Source organism: Mesoplodon mirus (genome assembly GCF_964341445.2).
Source record: "Mesoplodon mirus genome assembly, chromosome: 19".
Taxonomy (NCBI): Eukaryota; Metazoa; Chordata; class Mammalia; order Artiodactyla; family Ziphiidae; genus Mesoplodon; species Mesoplodon mirus.
Window position 1 is genome coordinate 15044165 of NC_138995.1, and position 18776 is coordinate 15062940.

Consider the following 18776-nt stretch of genomic DNA (forward strand, 5'->3'; position numbering starts at 1 on the left):
TTTCTGGGGGAAAACTACCACTTCCCATTGAGATATATAATAGCCTAGTATGCACACACACACTTTTTGTTTTCTGAACTATATGAAAGTAAGTTGCAGACACCATGATCCTTCAGTTCTACACAGTTCAGCATGCATCTTCTAAGAATAAGGGCATTCTCCTACTCAGCTATGTTATTACACCAATGAAAATTAACAATAATTCCATAGTATCTAATATCTAGTGCATATTCAAATTTCCCAAGTTGTTCCCCCAAATATCTATTTTTTCTAATCAGGATCCAATTGAATTTCATTTGGTTATTATATCTCTTAAGTCTCTTTTAATGTAGAGCCAGTTTTCTTGTAGAAGATTCCACATTTTGCATTTAATTATTAGTATATATACTGTTTATTTAATTCTCCCCCATGACATAGACTTAATTTGAAAATTTTTACTGTTAACATTTTTTTTATTGTGGTAAAATACACATAATATAGAAGCTACCTTTTTTTTTTTTTTTTTTTTCGGGACGCGGGCCTCTCACTGTTGTGGCCTCTCCCGTTGCGGAGCACACGCTCTGGACACGCAGGCTCAGCGGCCATGGCTCACGGGCCCAGATGCTCCGTGGCATGTGGGACCTTCCCAGACCGGGGCACGAACCTGCGTCCCCTGCATCGGCAGGCGGACTCTCAACCACTGCGCCACCAGGGAAGCCCAAAAGCTACCATTTTAATAATTTTTAGTTGTACAGTTCAGTGGCATTAAGTACAGTCACATTGTTGTGTAGCCATCATCACCACCCAACACCAGAACATATTCCATCTTCCCAAACTGAAATTCTGTGCCCATTAAACAATAACTCCCCACTCTCCCTTCCCCCAGCCCCCTGGCAATCACCATTCTACTTTCTCTCTCTGAATTTGACCTCTAAGTATCTCATAGAACTGGAATCCTGCAGTACATGTGTTTTGGTGACTGGTTTATTTCACTTACCATAATGTCTTCAGTGTTCATCCACATTGTAGCATGTGTCAGAATTTCCTTCATTTTATTACTACCTTTTTAAAATTTTATTTTATTTAGTTTTGGCTGCATTGGGTCTTTGTTGCTGCACATGGGCTCTCTCTAGTTGTAACGAGTGGGGGCCACTCTTCATTGTGGTGCACGGGCTTCTCATTGTGGTGGCTTCTCTTTTTGCAGAGTGCAGGCTCTAGGCATGCAGGCTTCAGTAGTTGTGGCATGTGGGCTCAGTATTTGTGTCTCACAGGCTCTAGAGTGCAGGCTCAGTAGTTGTAGCACATGGGCTTAGTTGCTCTGTGACATATGGGATCTTCCCGGACCAGGGTTCGAACCCGTGTCCCCTGCATTGGCAGGCGGATTCTTAATCACTGCGCCACTGAGGAAGATCCCTGACTATGAACATTTTAAAACATACTTATGAAAACTATAAAACACTGATAAAGGAAATTAAAGGTGATTCAAAGAAATGGAAAGATATCCCATGCTCTTGGATTGGAAGAATCAATTCTATTAAAATGGCCATATTACCTAAAGCAATCTACAGATTTAATTTAATCCCTATCAAAATACCCAGGACATTTTCCACAGAAATAGAACAAATAATCCTAAAATTTATGTGGAACCACAAAAGACCCCGAATTGCCAAAGCAATCCTGAGAAAAAAGAACAAAGCTGGATAACCCTCCCAGACCTTAGATTATACTACAAAGCTACAATAATCAAAACAGCATGGTATTGGCACAAAAACAGACACATAGATCAAGGGAAGAGAATAGAGAGCCTAGAAACAAACCCACACACCTATGGTTAATTAATCTTCGACAAAGGAGGCAAGAATATACAATGGAGAAAAGACAGTTTCTCAACAAGTGGTACTGGGAAAACTGGACAGCTACATGTAAAAGAATGAAATTAGAAAATTCTCTAACACCATATAGAAAAATATGAGGTACCCACCATACAATAAATGAGGTATCACCTCATACCTGTCAGATTAAAGAGGGATTTCTCTGGTGGTCCAGTGGTGGGGAGTCTGCCTTCCAATGCAGGGGATGCAGGTTCAAACCCTGGTTGGGGAACTAGGATTCCACATGCCATGAGGCAACTAAGCCCGCACGCCACAACTGCTGAGCTTTCGCACCTCAATGAGACAGCCCACGTGTCAGAAACTACAGAGCCCACGTGCTCTGGAGCCCACGTGCCACAACTAGAGAGCGAAAACCCTCATTCCACAACTAGAGAGAAGCCCATGCACTGCAACAAAGAGCCCACATGCCACAACTAAGACCCGATGCAGCCAAATAAATAAATAAATGAAAACAAAAACAAAATGGATTAAAGAGCTAAATATAAGACCAGATACTATAAAACTCCTAGAGGAAAACATAGGCAGAACATAAATCTTTGACATAAATCGCAGCAATATTTTCTTAGATCAGTCTCCCAAGGCAAAAGAAATAAAAGCCAAAAGAAATAAATGGGACCTAATTAAACTTAAAACCTTTTGCATAGCAAAGGAAACCATCAACAAAACAAAAAGACAACCTATGTAATAGGAGAAAATACTTGCAAATGATGCGACTGGCAAGATGTTAATATCCAAAACATACCAACAGCTCACATAACTCAAAAAACAAAACAAAACAAAACAAAAAACCCAAAAAACAACCCAATCAAAACATGGGCAGAAGACTTGAATAGTCATTTTTCTAAAGAAGACAAACGTATGGCTAACAGGCACATGAAAAAATGCTCAACACCGCTAATTATCAGAGAAGTGCAAATCAATGAGGTATCACCTCATACCTGTCAGAATGGTATCATCAAAAAGTCTACAAACAATAAATGTCAGACAGGATGTGGAGAAAAGGGAACCCTCCTGCACTGTTGGTGGGAAAGTAAATTGGTGCAGCCACTATGGAAAACACTATGAAGCTTCCTTAAAAAACTAAAAATAGAACTACCATATAATCCAGCAATTACACTTCTGGGTATATATCCAGAGAAAATGAAACACTAATTCGAAAAGATACATGCACCCCAAGGTTCACAACAGTACTATTTACGATAGCCAAGACATGGAAGCAACCGAAGTGCCAATCAACAGACAACTGGATTAAGAAAATGTGAGAACTTCCCTGGTGGTCCAGTGGTTAAGACTCCGTGCTTCTGGGGACTTCCCTGGTGGTCCAGTGGTTAGGAATCCGCCTTCCAATGCAGGGGATGTGGATTCGACCTCTGGTCAGTGAACTAGGATCCCACATGCCGCAACTACTGAGCACACGAGCCACAACTAGAGAGAGAAGCCTGTGTGCCTCAACGAAGATCCCGCATGGTGCAACTAAGACCTGACGCAGCCAAAAAAAAAAAAAGACTCCGTGCTTCCAATGCAGGGAGTGGTGCAGGTTCAATCCCTGGTCAGGGAACTAAGATCCCACATGCCTCACGGCGCAACCAAAAAAAAAAAAAAAGAGATGTGACACACACACAGGAATATCATTCAGCTATAAAAAGGATGAAATATTGCAGCAATGTGGATGGACCTGGAGAGTATTATGTTTAGTGAAATAAGTCAGACAGAGAAAAACAAATACCATATGATATCACTTATAAATGGAATATAAAAAATAATACAAATGAATGTATATACAAATCAGAAACAGACGCACAGATGTAGAAAACAAACTTACGGTTACCAAAGGGGAGAGGGACGGGGCGGGGCAGGGGGTGGGACAAATTAGGGATATGGGATTAACAGATACAAACTACTAGCACAGGGAATTATACCCAATATCTTGTAATAACCTATAATGGAATATTACCTGCAAAAAAACACCTGAATTGCTATGTTGTACACCGAAAACTAACACAATATTGTGAATCAACTATACTTCAATTTAAAAAAAACGAAAAATTTTCCTTTTTAACTAACTGGTTATGCTGAAATAAAGTCAGTAAAGGTAAAAAAAATATAGAGAAGATAGTAAAATAATAACTGTCATCCAATTAAATAATTATCAAAAATTTTGCCCCTACCTATAGTATGCATTTTTTAAAAAAAATTTATTTATTTTTGGCTGCGTTGGGTCTTTTTTGCTGTGTGTGGGCTTTCTCTAGTTGTGGTGAGCAGGGGCTACTGTTCGTTGTGGTGCGCGGGCTTCTCTTGTTGCAGAGCACGAGCTCTAGGTGCGCAGGCTTCAGGAGTTGTGGCACGCGGGCTCAGTAGTTGTGGCGCACAGGCTTAGTTGCTCCGTGGCATGCGGGCTCTTCCTGGACCAGGGCTCTAACCCGTGTTCCACTGCATTGGCAGGTGGACTCTCAACCACTGCACCACCAGGGAAGTCCCTCCCAGTATGCATTTCTTAAACAATTTAAAAAGGACCTCTTCTTGGGCTTCCCTGGTGGCGCAGTGGTTAAGAATCCGCCTGCCAACTCAGGGGACACGAGTTCAAGCCCTGGTCTGGGGAGAACCCGCATGCCACGAAGCAACTAAGCCCGTGCGCCACAACTACTGAGCCTGCGCTCTAGAGCCCGTGAGCCACAACTACTGAAGCCCATGTGCTAAAAGCCGGTGCTCCGGAACAAGAGAAGCCACAGCAACGAGAAGCCCGGGCACCACAACGAAAAGTAGCCCCTCCCCACATGCCACACTAGAGAAAGCCCGTGTGCTGCAACGAAGACCCAACGCAGCCAAAAATAAATAAATAAACAAAATAAATAAATTTATTTTAAAAAAAGGACCTCTTCTTACAAAATCGCAATGCTATTTTCATGCTTAAGAAAGTAATAATTCTTTGGTTAGTTGGTACTATATAATACCTGGTCCATCATCTAATTTTCCCAATTGTCTAAAATAATATCTTTATAAAAGACTATAGGCGGACTTCCCTTGCGGTCCAGTGGTTAAGACTCTGAGCTCCCAACGCAGGGGACACGGGTTTCTTCCCTGGTGGGGGAACTAAGATCCCGCTTGCCGCTAGGTGCGGCCAAAAAAAAAAAAAAAAAGACTATAAATTGGATTGAATCAGTATCTAAACAAGGTCCACACAAGTAACATTCGGTTGTTGTGTTTCTAAGGCTCTTTAAATTCGAGCAATTTGCTCTCTTTTTAAGATGCTTTCACTTTATTGCAAAATGGACTCAATTCATATATGCACTCATTTACCAAAAAAAAAAAAAAAATCCACCACATAGTAAATGAAAAAAGCACAGTGTATTTTGAGGTTCTGAAAGCTGGTTTTAATTTAGAAATACTGCAAGTGGTTATACAGACACGTTATTTCTAAATCCATATGACCCTCTTATGGATACACGTAGTTCCATCCTTGTCATATGACCGCATCACAATTTAGCAAACCACAATTTTGGTCTTGGTAGATGCAGCCTGTACAGCAGGGGGCAGGATTACCTCCTTCTGGAAGCCAAAGCTCAGGAATCCCCTTCCAACGTTAAGCAGAGAGAATGGTTTTCAAGTTGAACACAAGGATAACTAAATGAAAAAGTTTCCTCTGAATCCAGAGATAAATTCCCAGAGAATGTGGTGCTGAGGAAACATCTTAAATAAGTAATACTGTAGATATTGATTGCAAGAGCAATCACACTCGCTTTAAAAGCGGGGGGGGGGGGCGGGCGGGGCGGGCAGGAGGGGCTTCCCTGATGGCGCAGTGGTTGAGGGTCTGCCTGCCGATGTAGGGGAGGCAGGTTCGTGCCCCGGTCCGGGAGGATTCCGCATGCCACGGAGCGGCTAGGCCCGTGAGCCATGGCCTGCGCGTCCGCAAAGGGAGAGGCCACAACAGTGAGAGGCCCGCGTACCGGGGAAAAAAAAAAAAAGCGGGGCAGGAGTATTCAGAGTGGTTAGGAGACAGGGTGGGTGGCCTAAGGGAGGAGTGCTTAGCGGTGTGCTGCCAGAGAAAGGTGGAATCCTACTCAGCAGGTCATTTGATGAAAGAAACCGAAACGTAGGAGGAAAGCCTTCATGGCGAGTGGTCGAGCGAGGGACGGGAGCAATCTCAGAGACTAATTCAGGGAGTTTGGGAGGCGGTGCTGAAGCCGGTTTATCCAGAGACTGGAACAACGCTGAACATGGCACTGGGCGCGGACTCGGAAAACAAGCCTCTTCCGCTAGCCTCCCTGCACCCGGGGCAACACCTGCGAAATACAAGGAGCGCCCCAGCAGGTGACTCTGGAGACGTGACGTGATTCCACTGCCGTCCGTGCCTCCGCCTCTGGAAGTAGTCCCCGGCCGCGCCAGCTCCGAAGGGAGCTGGGCGGGGAAGCCCGTACGCCCTCGGGGCGTTGAGTCCCGAGCGGAGGGCGCTCAGCCAATCCCTGGAAAGAGGGCGTGGCTAGCTCGGCCCCGCGGATCCCTCCGCCCGTGCTCACCGTGCCGAGGACTTGTTAGCCGCCATTTTGGATGCTGAGCCTTCTTCCCCAAGTCTGTCTCTTCCGTTTTCAGGTGAGTGTGGCTTCTTCAGCGTCAAGGATCTTTGTTTTCCTCCTCACACTGCGCTCCGGATTTAGAAGTCCCTAGCCCAGGATTCAGAGGACCCTGAGGTGGCAGGTGAGGAGAAAGAGAAGGATCCTGGATGTGAGGGTCAGGCTGGAGGTCGGGCCGGAAGGGCTGTGGCGCGGAAGGCCGCCCGAGGCCGGGCCCGGGGGCGTGGCAGGGCCGCGGGCAACTTGGAGACCGTTGGTCCCGAATACTTGATGCCGCCAAAGTTTGTTGTCCTCCCTGCTCCGTGGCGTCACTTCCCCGGGGCGGAAACGCCGCGGCCTGGGCTTCGGCACCCGACAGGGACAGGGCCGGGCCGGCGCTCTCGGGGACTCCCTTACCCGGTCCCTTCTGGCCCAGGGAGACTTCGGTAAGGTTGTGTCCCCGGTGCCTGCGGGAGTCTGTTCGCCTCCGAGCCCGGCAGCCTCCCCCAGGGCGGGGCGGCCTCCTGGGAAGGTACCTGGGGGCCCCGGAAGAAACTGCGTTTTTCTTTAGCGGAAGCAAAAAAGCGACCTCTGACCCCCTTTCTCAGACCCATACCAGTCTGATGAGCAATCTTGTGAGGAGCTTGTAGCCCTGTCCTTGCCCCCCTTCCTCTTTCTGTTCTCATCGCTCCTCTTCCGCGGTGCTGGAGGTGAGAGGACTTGAAACTCTACCTGCATAAAGTTTTACCGGGATCGGGACCGAAGAGCGTCCGGTTTAATGATTAGGTAATAGGAGAGACAGCCACTTCCACTCTCTGAAGTAGTAAGATTGAAATTAAGAGCTGGTCATAGTTTTTCTATTATGCTTGCGTATTCATTATTTTTTATTACGAACATTGCAAACAGACAAAGGTGAAGACTGTAATGAATTCCCTCCTAATCCAGCTTCAACAACGATCAGTTCATGTCCAATCTTGTTTCGTTTATACCCCCGTTGTGTATGTATTTAATAAAGTAATAGTTGATATATATATATGTTTCCTCCCCCTCCCCCCTTCCCCCCCTTTGACTCCTTTACCTACGGAGAAATTTCCACGGGAAATTTTGTTTTTACAGCTTCCTCAGAACCTCATCTTCTGGGATAGGAGGACTTAGTAATATCCTTTTATTAGAGGATAAAAGATTGTTTTGAAATCTCAATGTTAGTATTACATTTTAAAGCCACCCAGTTTCTCAAGTTTTCTCATTTTTAAAGTAGTGTTATTGTTCTGTCCAAATTGTTTTCTTTCTTCCTCTCTTCCTGTGCCTCTGGCTTCTCAATGATAGGAGCTCCAGAATCCCCAACTCTAGTCTACTTAGTTTAAGCTCTCATTCCTTTAAAATCAGAATCAAGTCCCAATGATGTGTCGTCTCTTTTGATTTAAAAATAAAAGTAGAAAAGAGTGTAGTCTAATGAGGTAATTTAAAATACAGGAAAAGTATGCACATGAATTCTAATTTCAGCATTATTTTATATGGAAAATATAAAAAGGTTGGGGAATTAATTAAAAATGATTACTCAGTGTGGTATTAGGCAGCCATTAAAATAAGGTTCTGTAGGCTGTAGCAGATAAGCTGTTAAATGATAAAAGGATTCACTAGTGACCAGAGTCCATCATTAACAACTTTGTAAAAATATGCCTTAAGAGAAACTCCTGGTAAAAGTATACCCAAAGAATTTTTTGTAATTTTTTAATGTTACTTTTATTGAGAAACAAGATAAAGGTCCTTTTATAATGCCTACACATTTCAGTATTTATAGCTCCTTCCAGAAAATCTTGATGGTCTCTGAATTCTGAAGCCTGTACTTTTGTTGTGAGTTATACATGATGCTACTGGTTTTGTGGTCCTTTATTTTATTAAATTTTCAATCTTGATTAGTTTGGTCACTGGAGATTTGACTGTAGTGTGAAAATACAGTAAACTTGGCATTCTGTAAATGAAATGGTTTTAAGAATTGGGCTATATTATCTTGGATTTGCCTTCTAGCTTGCTTGTACTTTTATGTCGCATTTTCATGTCTGCAATACCTAAATCATACCTAAATCTGTTTACATCACTTATTTTATAAGAAAGAAGTATTCATGGGCTTCCCTGATGGCACAGCGGTTGAGAGTCCGCCTGCTGATGCAGGGAACACGGGTTCGTGCCCCGGGCTGGGAGGATCCCACATGCCGCAGAGCGGCTGGGCCCGTGAGCCATGGCCGCTGAGCCTGAGCGTCCGGAGCCTGTGCTCCGCAACGGGAGAGGCCACAACAGTGAGAGGCCCGCGTACCGCAAAAAAAAAAAAAAAAAAAAAAAGGCTTCCCTGGTGGCGCAGTGGTTGAGAGTCCGCCTGCCGATGCAGGGGACACGGGTTCGTGCCCCGGTTTGGGAAGATCCCACATGCCGCGGAGCGGCTGGGTCCGTGCGCCATGGCCGCTGAGCCTGCGCATCCGGAGCCTGTGCTCCGCAACGGGAGAGGCCACAGCAGTGAGAAGCCCGCGTACCACAAAAAAAAAGAAAAAGAAAGAAGTATTCAGGATAAATAAAATAATACATTTCAAATACAGAAGTTTTCCTGTGTACTACAAAATATCATTCTATCCACTGTTGACTCTGTTGCCTCCTTTCCCAGCTTGGTTCTTTTGGAGCTACAAGACTCTAAAGTTGGTTTCTTAGGACATGAGGGTCTGTTTTGCTATTTCTAGCTAAAGTTTTCAGGATTACTGCTTTTGGGCAGCTTCACTAATTTGGGCAGTCCATGGTTTTACATTTTCCTTTATTCAAGATGGAGAGATTATCCAGTTTTAAAAGGCTCCTGGAGCTGAGTGATAAAAGAGGGACTAGATCAGTTTGTTGTTCCAATGTTAAGGTCTGGGGTAAAGTGAGGGATCGGAAAGAGCCAAGAAGGGAACATGAGGTTGCTGACCAGTGTGTGACATAATGGTGTTACACTAATAAAAATAGTAGTTAGAATACTGAGAAGTAGATTTGCAGTCACTAGTTCATAATCCTTTTATAAGGTTTATGTTATAGTTGTTTATGTATCTTATAGTTGTTTTTGTGTCGGTTGTCCCCATTAGATTGTGAACTCCTTGAAACACCAGGGTCACATCTTAAATGTCTCTTGTCTCTGTTGGCTTAGCACAGTACTTGATAGAATAGCACTCAACAAATGTTTGGTAAGTAGATGAATGACAGTAAAAATGTTGAGACACAAAATGATCTCAGAATAACCTCTAAATCAGAAGAGAATTTTAAATTAGGTATTGGACAATATTAGTATGTGGTAATGTATATATGTTTGTTTTATGTGTATAAATGTTTGTATATGTATAAAACAGTAACTGTTTACCAGAAGTTTATTAACTTTTAGGTTATTCCTAAAATTAATATTCCTAATCATGTAAGATACAAAGTTTATGGTAGTTAGCTTTGGAAACGCAGGTTCAAATCTTAAAATGTGGGAATTCCCTGGAGGTCCAGTGGTTAGGACTTGGCACGTTCACTGCTGAGGCCCAGGTTCAGTCCCTGGTCGGGGAACTAAGATCCCTGCAAGCTGTGCTGCATGCCCCCCCCAAAAAAATCCTGAAATGGTAATTAAATTGATCTTTTGTATTAGATAAGTTTTGGGTCTGATGATTTTTAAAATATATTGGTAATTATTTAGGACCTGTGCCGCCTGCATTGGAAGCACGGAGTCTTAACCACTGGGCAACCAGGGAAGTCCAGGAATCTAATTCCTGAAAGTTGAAAATCCTCAGAACTCAAGTTGACAAAGTGTTTTGGCAAATTATTTTCCTTTCCTTAAATCTAAAACAAAACTAGATTCTGTAAGTTTGTGATATTCAAAAATCAATGTTGTTATTATTTTTCGTTAATTTTTATTATTTATTTTTGGCTGCATTGGGTCCCGCTGCGGTGCACGGGCTTCTCACTGCGATGGCCTCCCCCGCTGTGGAGCACGGGCTCCAGGCGTGCAGACCTCAAGCCGTGGCTTGTGGGCCCAGCTGCTCCGCGGCATGCGGGATCCTCCCGGACCAGGGGTCGAACCTGTGTCCCCTGCATTGGCAGGCAAGCTCCCAACCACTGCGCCACCAGAGAAGCCCCTAAAAATCAATGTTGTTTTTAGTTAAATTTCCACTAATTAACATGATGAATGAGTGACAGCTTTGTACTAAGTACTGTAACGCGGTATGAGAATAACAGTGGAACCTCAGAAATAGTGTTTGCCTTCAAGAAGAGCTATACTGATTATATACAGTTGAAATCCTCCAATGAGGTCAAAACAGTTAATCAAAAATGTTAAAACAGGGCTTCCCTGGTGGCACAGTGGTTGAGAGTCTGCCTGCCGATGCAGGGGACACGGGTTCGTGCCCCAGTCCGGGAAGATCCCACATGCCGCGGAGCGGCTGGGCCTGTGAGCCATGGCTGCTGAGCCTGCGCGTCCGGAGCCTGTGCTCCGCAATGGGAGAGGCCACAACATCGAGAGGCCCGCGTACCACACACACACAAAAAAGTTAAAACGGGAAAAAAGATACAAAGCATACCTTTAACATTTTATTTTAACCTAAGACACATACAAAATTCCATTTAATAATGGAGTGTAACCTTTAAAAATTGTGAATCACTGTATTGTATATCTAACATATAATATTGTGCATCAACTATTCAGTTTTTAAATTTTATTTATCAGCTGATCTTTAGATTATTAGACCTTTTCTTTGAGTATGGGTCTTTTTTTTTTTTTTTTAAATTTCTGGCTGCGTTGGGTCTTCGTTGCTGTGCTCGGGCCTTCTCTAGTTGGCGGCGAGTGGGGGCCACTCCTCGATGCGGTGTGCGGACTTCTCATTGCGGTGGCTTCTCCTGTTGCGGAGCACCAGCTCTAGGCGTGCAGGCTTCACTAGTTGTAGCATGCAAGCTCAGTAGTTGTGGCTTGCAGGCTCTAGAGCGCAGGCTCGGTAGTTGTGGTGCACAGGCTCAGTTGCTCCGCGGCATGTGGGATCTTCCCGGACCAGGGCTCGAACCCGTGTCTCCTGCATTGGCAGGCGGATTCTTAACCACTGCGTCGCCAGAGAAGCCCAGAGTATGGGTCTGTTGACTAGAGTTTATTTTATTTTACTTTATTTTATTTGTTTATTTTTTGGCTGCACCCCTTGGCTTGCAGGATCTCAGTTCCCCAACCAGGCGTCGAACCTGGGCCACAGGTTTGGAAAGTCCGGAATCCTAGCCACTGGGCCATCAGGGAACTCCCTAGAGTTTATTTTAACAAACGTTTATATGGTGCTTATTGTGTACATATGTTCTAGGCACTGTTCTAAACGCCACAATTTTTTTTTTTGGCCATACCGCAAAGCTTGCGAGATATTAGTTCCCCAACCAGGGATTGATCCCAGGCCCTCGCCAGTGAAAGCACAGAGTCCTAACCACTGGACAACCAGAGAATTCCCTAAACTCCACAGATTTTCAGTTAATCCTCATACCAGCCTTTTGAGGTGTGAGGGTTCATGTACATATTTGTGCTAATTTTCCTTAAGTGTTTAACAGAGAAGCTACCTGGGCCTGGATTTTCTTCTGGAATGGTTCCTAATTTTATATTCAATTTTTGTAATGTTTAGGGGCAATTACATTTTCGATTTCTTTGTGTCAGTTTTTTTTTTTTAATTGAAGTATAGTTGATTTACAGTGTTGTGTTAGCTTTGGGTGTACAGCAAAGTGATTAAGTTATACATGTATATCTCTTCTTTTTCGGATTCTTTTCCGTTATAGGTTATTATTACAAGATGTTGAATATAGTTTCTCTTTGTGTCAATTTTGGTAAATTGCGTTTCTAACAGATTTGTCCATTTTGTCTCATGGTTGAATTTATAGGTGTAGATTAGTAATAATGTCCCCTTTTAATGTTTGTAGGATCTGTAATGATATCCATCTCTTTCCGTCCTGATACTGGTAATTTGCGTCTCCTCTTTTTCTCTCTCTTCCTCCCCCTCTCTCCCTCCTTCCTCTTTTCAAAAGAACCTGCATTTGGTTTCATTGATTTTCCTCTTTTCTGTTTCATTGGTTTTTGCCTTGTTTTTACTGTTTCCTTCTGCTTGCTTTGGGTTAATTTTGCTCTTTTTATCGTTACTTGTGGTGGAAGCTTAGATTACTAATTTGAGACCTACCTTCTTTTTTTTTTTAATTTAAATTTATTTATTTTTGGCTGTGTTGGGTCTTCGTCGCTGTGCTCGGACTTGCTCTAGTTGCGGTGCGCGGGCTTCTCATGGTGGTGGCTTCTCTTGTTGCGGAGCACCGGCTCTAGGCGGCTCTCGCAGGCTTCAGTAGTCGTGGCACGCGGGCTCTAGAGTGCAGGCTCAGTAGTTGCTCCGCGGCATGTGGGATCTTCCTGGACCAGGGCTCGAACCCATGTCCTTTGCATTGGCAGGCCAATTCTTAATCACTGCACCACCAGGGAAGTCCCGAGACTTTCTTCTTTCCTAATGTAAACATTTAGAGTTGTAAATTTTGCCCTACGCACTGTTTTAGCTTCATCCACAAATTTTGGTGTTATATTTTAATTTTCATTTTCTTGCAGTTTAAACCTTTAAAAATAATTTACACTTGAAACTTCCTCTTTAACATGGATTATTTAGAAGTAATGGTGTTTAATTTCCAAGTGTTTGGAGATTTCCTGTTATTTTTCTTGTTACTGATTTTTGGTTAATTTCCATTGCAGTTAAAGAACATACTTTGGGTGACTTAAGTTCTGTTTAATTTGTTAAGGTTTGTTTTGTACCTCAGGATATGGTCTATATTCATGAATGTTCCCTGTGCTTTGCTGTGTTGAGTGGAGTGTTCCATGTAAACGTCAGTAAGATACAGTTGGTGTTGAGTTCTTCTGTATCCTGATATTCTGTCTACTAGTTTGATGAATTACAGAGGGAAGTACAGTTGAAGTCTCCAACTACAATTAGGGATTTGTTTCTTTGTCCTGTCCTGTCTTCTTGTATTTTGAAGCTCTGTTGTTCAGTGAATTCACTATTAGTATTGTTACATTTTCTTGGTGAATTCACCCTTTAATGATTATATAATATTCCTTTGTATCCCTGGTTTTCCTTGCTGAAGTCTACTTTAACACTATAGCCCCTTCAGCTTTTTTTTTAAGTTGAGATAATTGATCTATAACATTTTTATTAGTTTCAGGTGTACAACATGATTTGATATTTGTATGTATTGGGAAATGATCACAAAAGGAAGTCTAGTTACCACCTATCACCATACAGAGTTACAATTCTTTCTCTTCTGATGAGAACTTTCAAGATTTATTCTCTTGGGGGTTCCCTTGCAGTCCAGTGATTAAGACTCCACGCTTCCACTGCAGGAAGTGTGGGTTCAATCCCTGGTCAGGGAACTAAGATCCCACATCCCACATGCCATGCAGCACAGACAGAAAATTAAAAAATAAAAAAGATTTATTCTCTTAGCAACTTTCGAATATGCAGTACAGTATTAACCGTAGTCACTACACCACATTGTACATTACATCCCATGACTCATTTATTTTATAACTGGAAGTTTGTAACGAAATGGGTAGAGGGGGTCGAAAGGTACAACTTCCAGCTTTCTTTTGATTAGTGTTTGCGTGATCTAGTTTTTTTCATCCTTTACTTTTTTTTTTTTTTTTTTGCGGTATGAGGGCCTCTCGTTGTGGCCTCTCCCGTTCCAGAGCACAGGCTCTGGACGCTCAGGCTCAGCGGCCATGGCCCACGGGCCCAGCCGCTCCGCGGCATGTGGGATCCTCCCGGACCGGGGCACGAACCCGCATCCCCTGCATCAGCAGGCGGACTCTCAGCCACAGTGCCACCAGGGAAGCCCTCATCCTTTACTTTTAGCCTACCTGCATGATTGTATTGACGTGAGATTCTTCTTGGCAGTATATAGTTAGATCATTTTTTGAACCATTCTAGAAAGTCTAGTTAACATCTGTCACCATACATAGTTACAATTCTCTGTGTTTTGTGTTTAGATCATTTAATTCTATTTAATTATGTAATTATTAGTATGTTTGACTTTAGGTCTACCATTTTATTATTTGTTTTCTGTTTTTCATTTCTGTTTCTGCTTTCCTGCTTTCTCTTGGGTTATTTGAACACTTTAGTATCAAATTTAAAATCTGTCGAGTTTTTTAGTCTATTTTTTGATATAGTATGTTTTACTGGTCACTCTAGGGATTGCAGTGGATGTACTTAACTTTTCACAATCTACTTAGAATTAGTATTTTATCACTTATTGTGGAATATAGAAACATATAGGTCCCTTTGCCCTGCCCCCCTTTATACTATTATGTTGTGGTTATCTTATGTATTACATCTACATACCTTGAAAAAAAAACCCGTCAGACAATGTTATTAGTTTTGCTTTTAACTGTCAAATACAATTTTTTTTATTTTGGCCATGCCACTTGGCATGCAGTATCCCCAACCAGGGATCGAACCAACGCCCCCTGCAGTGGAAGCGCGGAATCCCAACCACTGGACCACCAGGGAAGTGTCCCTCAAATACGTTTTAAGAGACTCAAGAGAAGAACCATCTTATATTTACCCAGATATTTGCCATTTCTGTAATATAAGATATAAATATTTACCATTTCTTCTTTTTTTTAGTTTTCCAAGTTTTCTTATTAATTTTCCCTCATCTGAGAATGACTTATTTCACCTTTATTTCTGAAGGATATCGTCTCTGGATATAGAATTCTGGGTTGACAGTTCTTTTCTTTTGGCACTTCTTTTTGGCCTCCATTGTTTCTGATGTGAAATCTATTATTTGAATAGGTCATCTATTGGTAACATGTTTTTCTCTGACTGCTTTCAGTATTTAAAAAATTTGTCTTTAGTTTTCAATTTGATTAAGATGAGTCCAGGCATACATTGCTTTGGAGCTCTCTGAGCTCTTTCATCTTTCAGTCTGTAGATTTATGTTTTTTGCTAAATTTGGGGAGTTTTCAGCCAGTGTTTTTTCCAAAGTTTTTTGGTACCAAACCGTCTCTCCCATCTTTCTGGGATTCTGACAGTGCAAACATTAGATCCTTTGCTGTTTGTTATCTGAGGCTTTGATCACTTTTTTCAATGTTTTTTATTTTCAGATTGGATACATAGTATTGATCTATCTTGAAGTGCATTGGGTTTTTCTGCTGTCATTTGCTTTCTGCTATCCAGCTCACACAGTGAGTTTCTTACTTTTGATGTATTTTTCAGTTCTAAAGTTTGTTTCCTCTGGAATTCCTTGGTGGTCCAGTGGTTAGGACTCGGTGCTTTCACTGCGGGTTCCACGCACCCCCCCCCCAAAAAAAGTTTGTTTCCTCTTTATGTCTTTTGTTTCTTTACTGAGACTTTCTGTTATTAATTTCAAGAGTATTTGGCCTTACCTGTTGCAACGTTTTTTTCTGTTCTTGTTTTTTTTATAAGTTTATTTATTTATTTATTTTGGCTGTGTTGGGTCTTTGTTGCTGCACGCTGGCTTTCTCTGGTTGTGGCAAGCGGGGGCTACTCTTCATTGTGGTGCGCAGGCTTCTCGTTGCGGTGGCTTCTCTTGTTGCAGAGGACGGGCTCTAGGTGCACAGGCTTTAGTAGTTGTGGCTCGTGGGCTCTAGAGCGCAGGCTCAGTAGTTGTGGCGCACGGGCTTCGTTGCTCCGTGGCATGTGGGGTCTTCCTGGACCAGGGCTTGAACCCATGTCCCCTGCAATTGGCAGGCAGATTCTTAACCACTGCACCACAAGGGAAGCCCCCTGTTACAACGTTTTTTAAAAAAATTTGTTTTATTGAAGTATAGTTGAATTGTTGCAACATTTTTATAGTAGCTGCTTTAAAGTCTTTGTCAGTTAATTCCAACATCTGTATAATCTCAGCATTGATGTATGTTGATTGTCTTTTCCGTGAGTTAACTTTCCTGGTTTGGTGTATTTCACCCACTCTGTCCACACCAGGGGTCCCCTTTCTGGCTTCTCAAGGCAGGACTAGAGAGCTTCTCTTGATATTCTTCCTTTCTCTATCAGTGTTCACTTCTGGGTTTCAGGCTGCTTTGCATCTAGGCCAGGGAATATAAGAGGAAAAAAAGTGATAAAGTCACTGCCACTTTATTGGCATGTCAAATTCTGGTCTCCATCCAGCTTCTATTATTTACTTTTCAGAATCCTCAAAGAGCTGCTCCATCCATGCTCTTCAGGATTTATAGCTTCATTCAGTGAAAGGAGTGCTGAACCTAGAACCCTGTTCTTTACTTCTGTTTTTTAAGGACTATTCATGTTTTTCTAAGTATAGCTAGTTCATTAATTCTGATTTCTGGATAGTATTCTGTCACGTTTCTGTTAACATTTTATCTGTCTTCTTGTAATGGACACTTAGCATTCCTCCACCTCCTTACTATCACAGAATCTGTATACATGTGTCTTCATGGTCTTCTGTACAGATTTCTTTCGGGGTATATGTCCAGGAATGGGATTGCTGGATCCTAAGATATATGCATATATTTACCATTAAGATATATATATTATTAAATACTGATAGACTAATACTGCTAGAATACTGATAGATGAATAGAGTATTACTTAACCTTCAAATGGAAGAAAACTCATGTGCTACAAAATGGACTATTGGAGTATACTAATATTAGTACTCCATTGTGTGTGTATACATACACATATGTATATACATTTTGTTTATCCATTTATCTGTCAATGGACAGATTGTTTCCACCACTTGGCTATAGTGAATAATGCTGCTATGAACATGGGTGTGCAGATTGTTACTTTTAAGAAGTAAGATTTGCAAGAGATGTCTTGAGGATTAATCTCAGTTGTCTATGCCTTTTTGTCTATTTCATCTAATTCAGTACAATGGGATATTTAGTGTCCTGCAGAATCATAGGGTTGAAACGGACTTAAGAGATTATATTGTAAGAACTTAAATTATATTCACTATACCATACTTATTATTGTAGAAAGACCATTTAGCTTCAATTTTCTAGCTTGGTTAACTGAAGTCTTAGTACAGTGTAAATTTGAGGTTGCTTTGGTAGATGTAGGTTCTGGCTTCTTTGGTCTTGTGGAAAAATAATAGTCTTTGGGCTGGATACCTTCTGTTTCCTCCTCCAGAGCTACATGCCATCCTTTTCCCTCTGATCTACATCCCTGGAGGCTCATTCACGAGTACCGTGTCTGTGGGCCCCTTTGCTTTCTGGCTTCCAGTTGAAGGGTAGATGGATCGGCAGAAGGAATGAGGGCTAGGTATTTATTCCCCTGCTCCTTCCCTTCCAGGTTGCTGCAAGTGGTCTGCATACTTCTACCAGTGATTCCTGTCTGGTGGCCCTTTCCATATAGCTACTCTCTCCAGGTTCTACTTCCTCATCTTGCCCCTTCAGGCCTAGATGTGTTAATGGTTCTGGGGCAATTCACTGTCCTTTGTTGGCTTCTCTAAATCTTAGCCACACCTTTGTAAGTAGTCTCTCTTTTTAAAAATATTTATTTATTTATTTGGCTGCACTGGGTCTTAGTTGTGGCATGTGGGATATTCGTTGCGGCACGTGGGATCTTTACTTGGGGCATACGGACTCCTGGTTGCAGCATGCATGCGGGATCTAGTTCCCCGACCAGGATTGAACCCGGGCCCCCTGCATTGGGAGCTTGGAGTCTTAACCCCTGGACCACCAGGGAAGTCCTGTAAGTAGTCTCTTTATTAAAGTCTCACATTACCCAGGTGTGGATACTATGTGTTTCCAGCTGGCACCCTGATTGTTAGACTCCTTTAAAGGGGCACTGTGATTTTACTTACTTTTGTAAATTTGAACAAATACTGTTACTGAATCGTAAGATTTGTAATTTAGGTTTATTTTTATCTGCTTTCTACAGTAGGTTTACAGTAGGGTTTTGGGGGGAGAGAAACTCCCCCACATATTCCCAGCTAAAAGATTAACAGTGAAATATAGACCTCACTTCAGTATTTTCAACTTCCTTCACAGAATTCGATTTATATTTGCAGTATAAAATATTTTTAAGCTCCTCTTTCAGAGAATTTTAGCACTTTCTTGTTCAGAGTCCCTATTCTTTTTTTTTTTTTTTTTTTTGTGGTACGCGGGCCTCTCACTCTGGTGGCCTCTCCCGTTGTGGAGCACAGGCTCCGGGCGCGCAGGCTCAGCGGCCATGGCTCACGGGCCTAGCCACTCCGCGGCATGTGGGATCTTCCCGGACCGGGGCACGAACCCGTGTCCCCTGCATCAGCAGGCAGACTCTCAACCACTTGCGCCACTAGGGAAGCCCCAGAGTCCCTATTCTTATGATTGTTTGGGTTCCTTTCTTTTCCAAGT

The 18776-nt window shown here is 42.5% G+C and overlaps 1 protein-coding gene across 7 annotated transcripts in view; it reads left to right on the forward strand.

Moving 5' to 3' along the window:
* The first annotated feature begins 6144 nt into the window (after positions 1-6144).
* The window catches only part of IST1 (IST1 factor associated with ESCRT-III), a 35829-nt gene continuing 23197 nt past the window's right edge, over positions 6145-18776 (forward strand). For 4 of the 7 annotated variants that reach the window (XM_082605796.1, XM_082605795.1, XM_082605802.1 and 1 more), the window contains exon 1: positions 6145-6458. In XM_082605796.1, coding sequence (XP_082461922.1) covers positions 6417-6458 — 42 coding nt within the window. In that variant the 5' untranslated portion in view covers positions 6145-6416. Of the gene's footprint in view, positions 6564-6609; positions 6865-7050; positions 7205-18776 lie in introns of those variants that run through there. The other 3 variants (XM_082605797.1, XM_082605800.1, XM_082605798.1) reach the window with 3 other exon arrangements.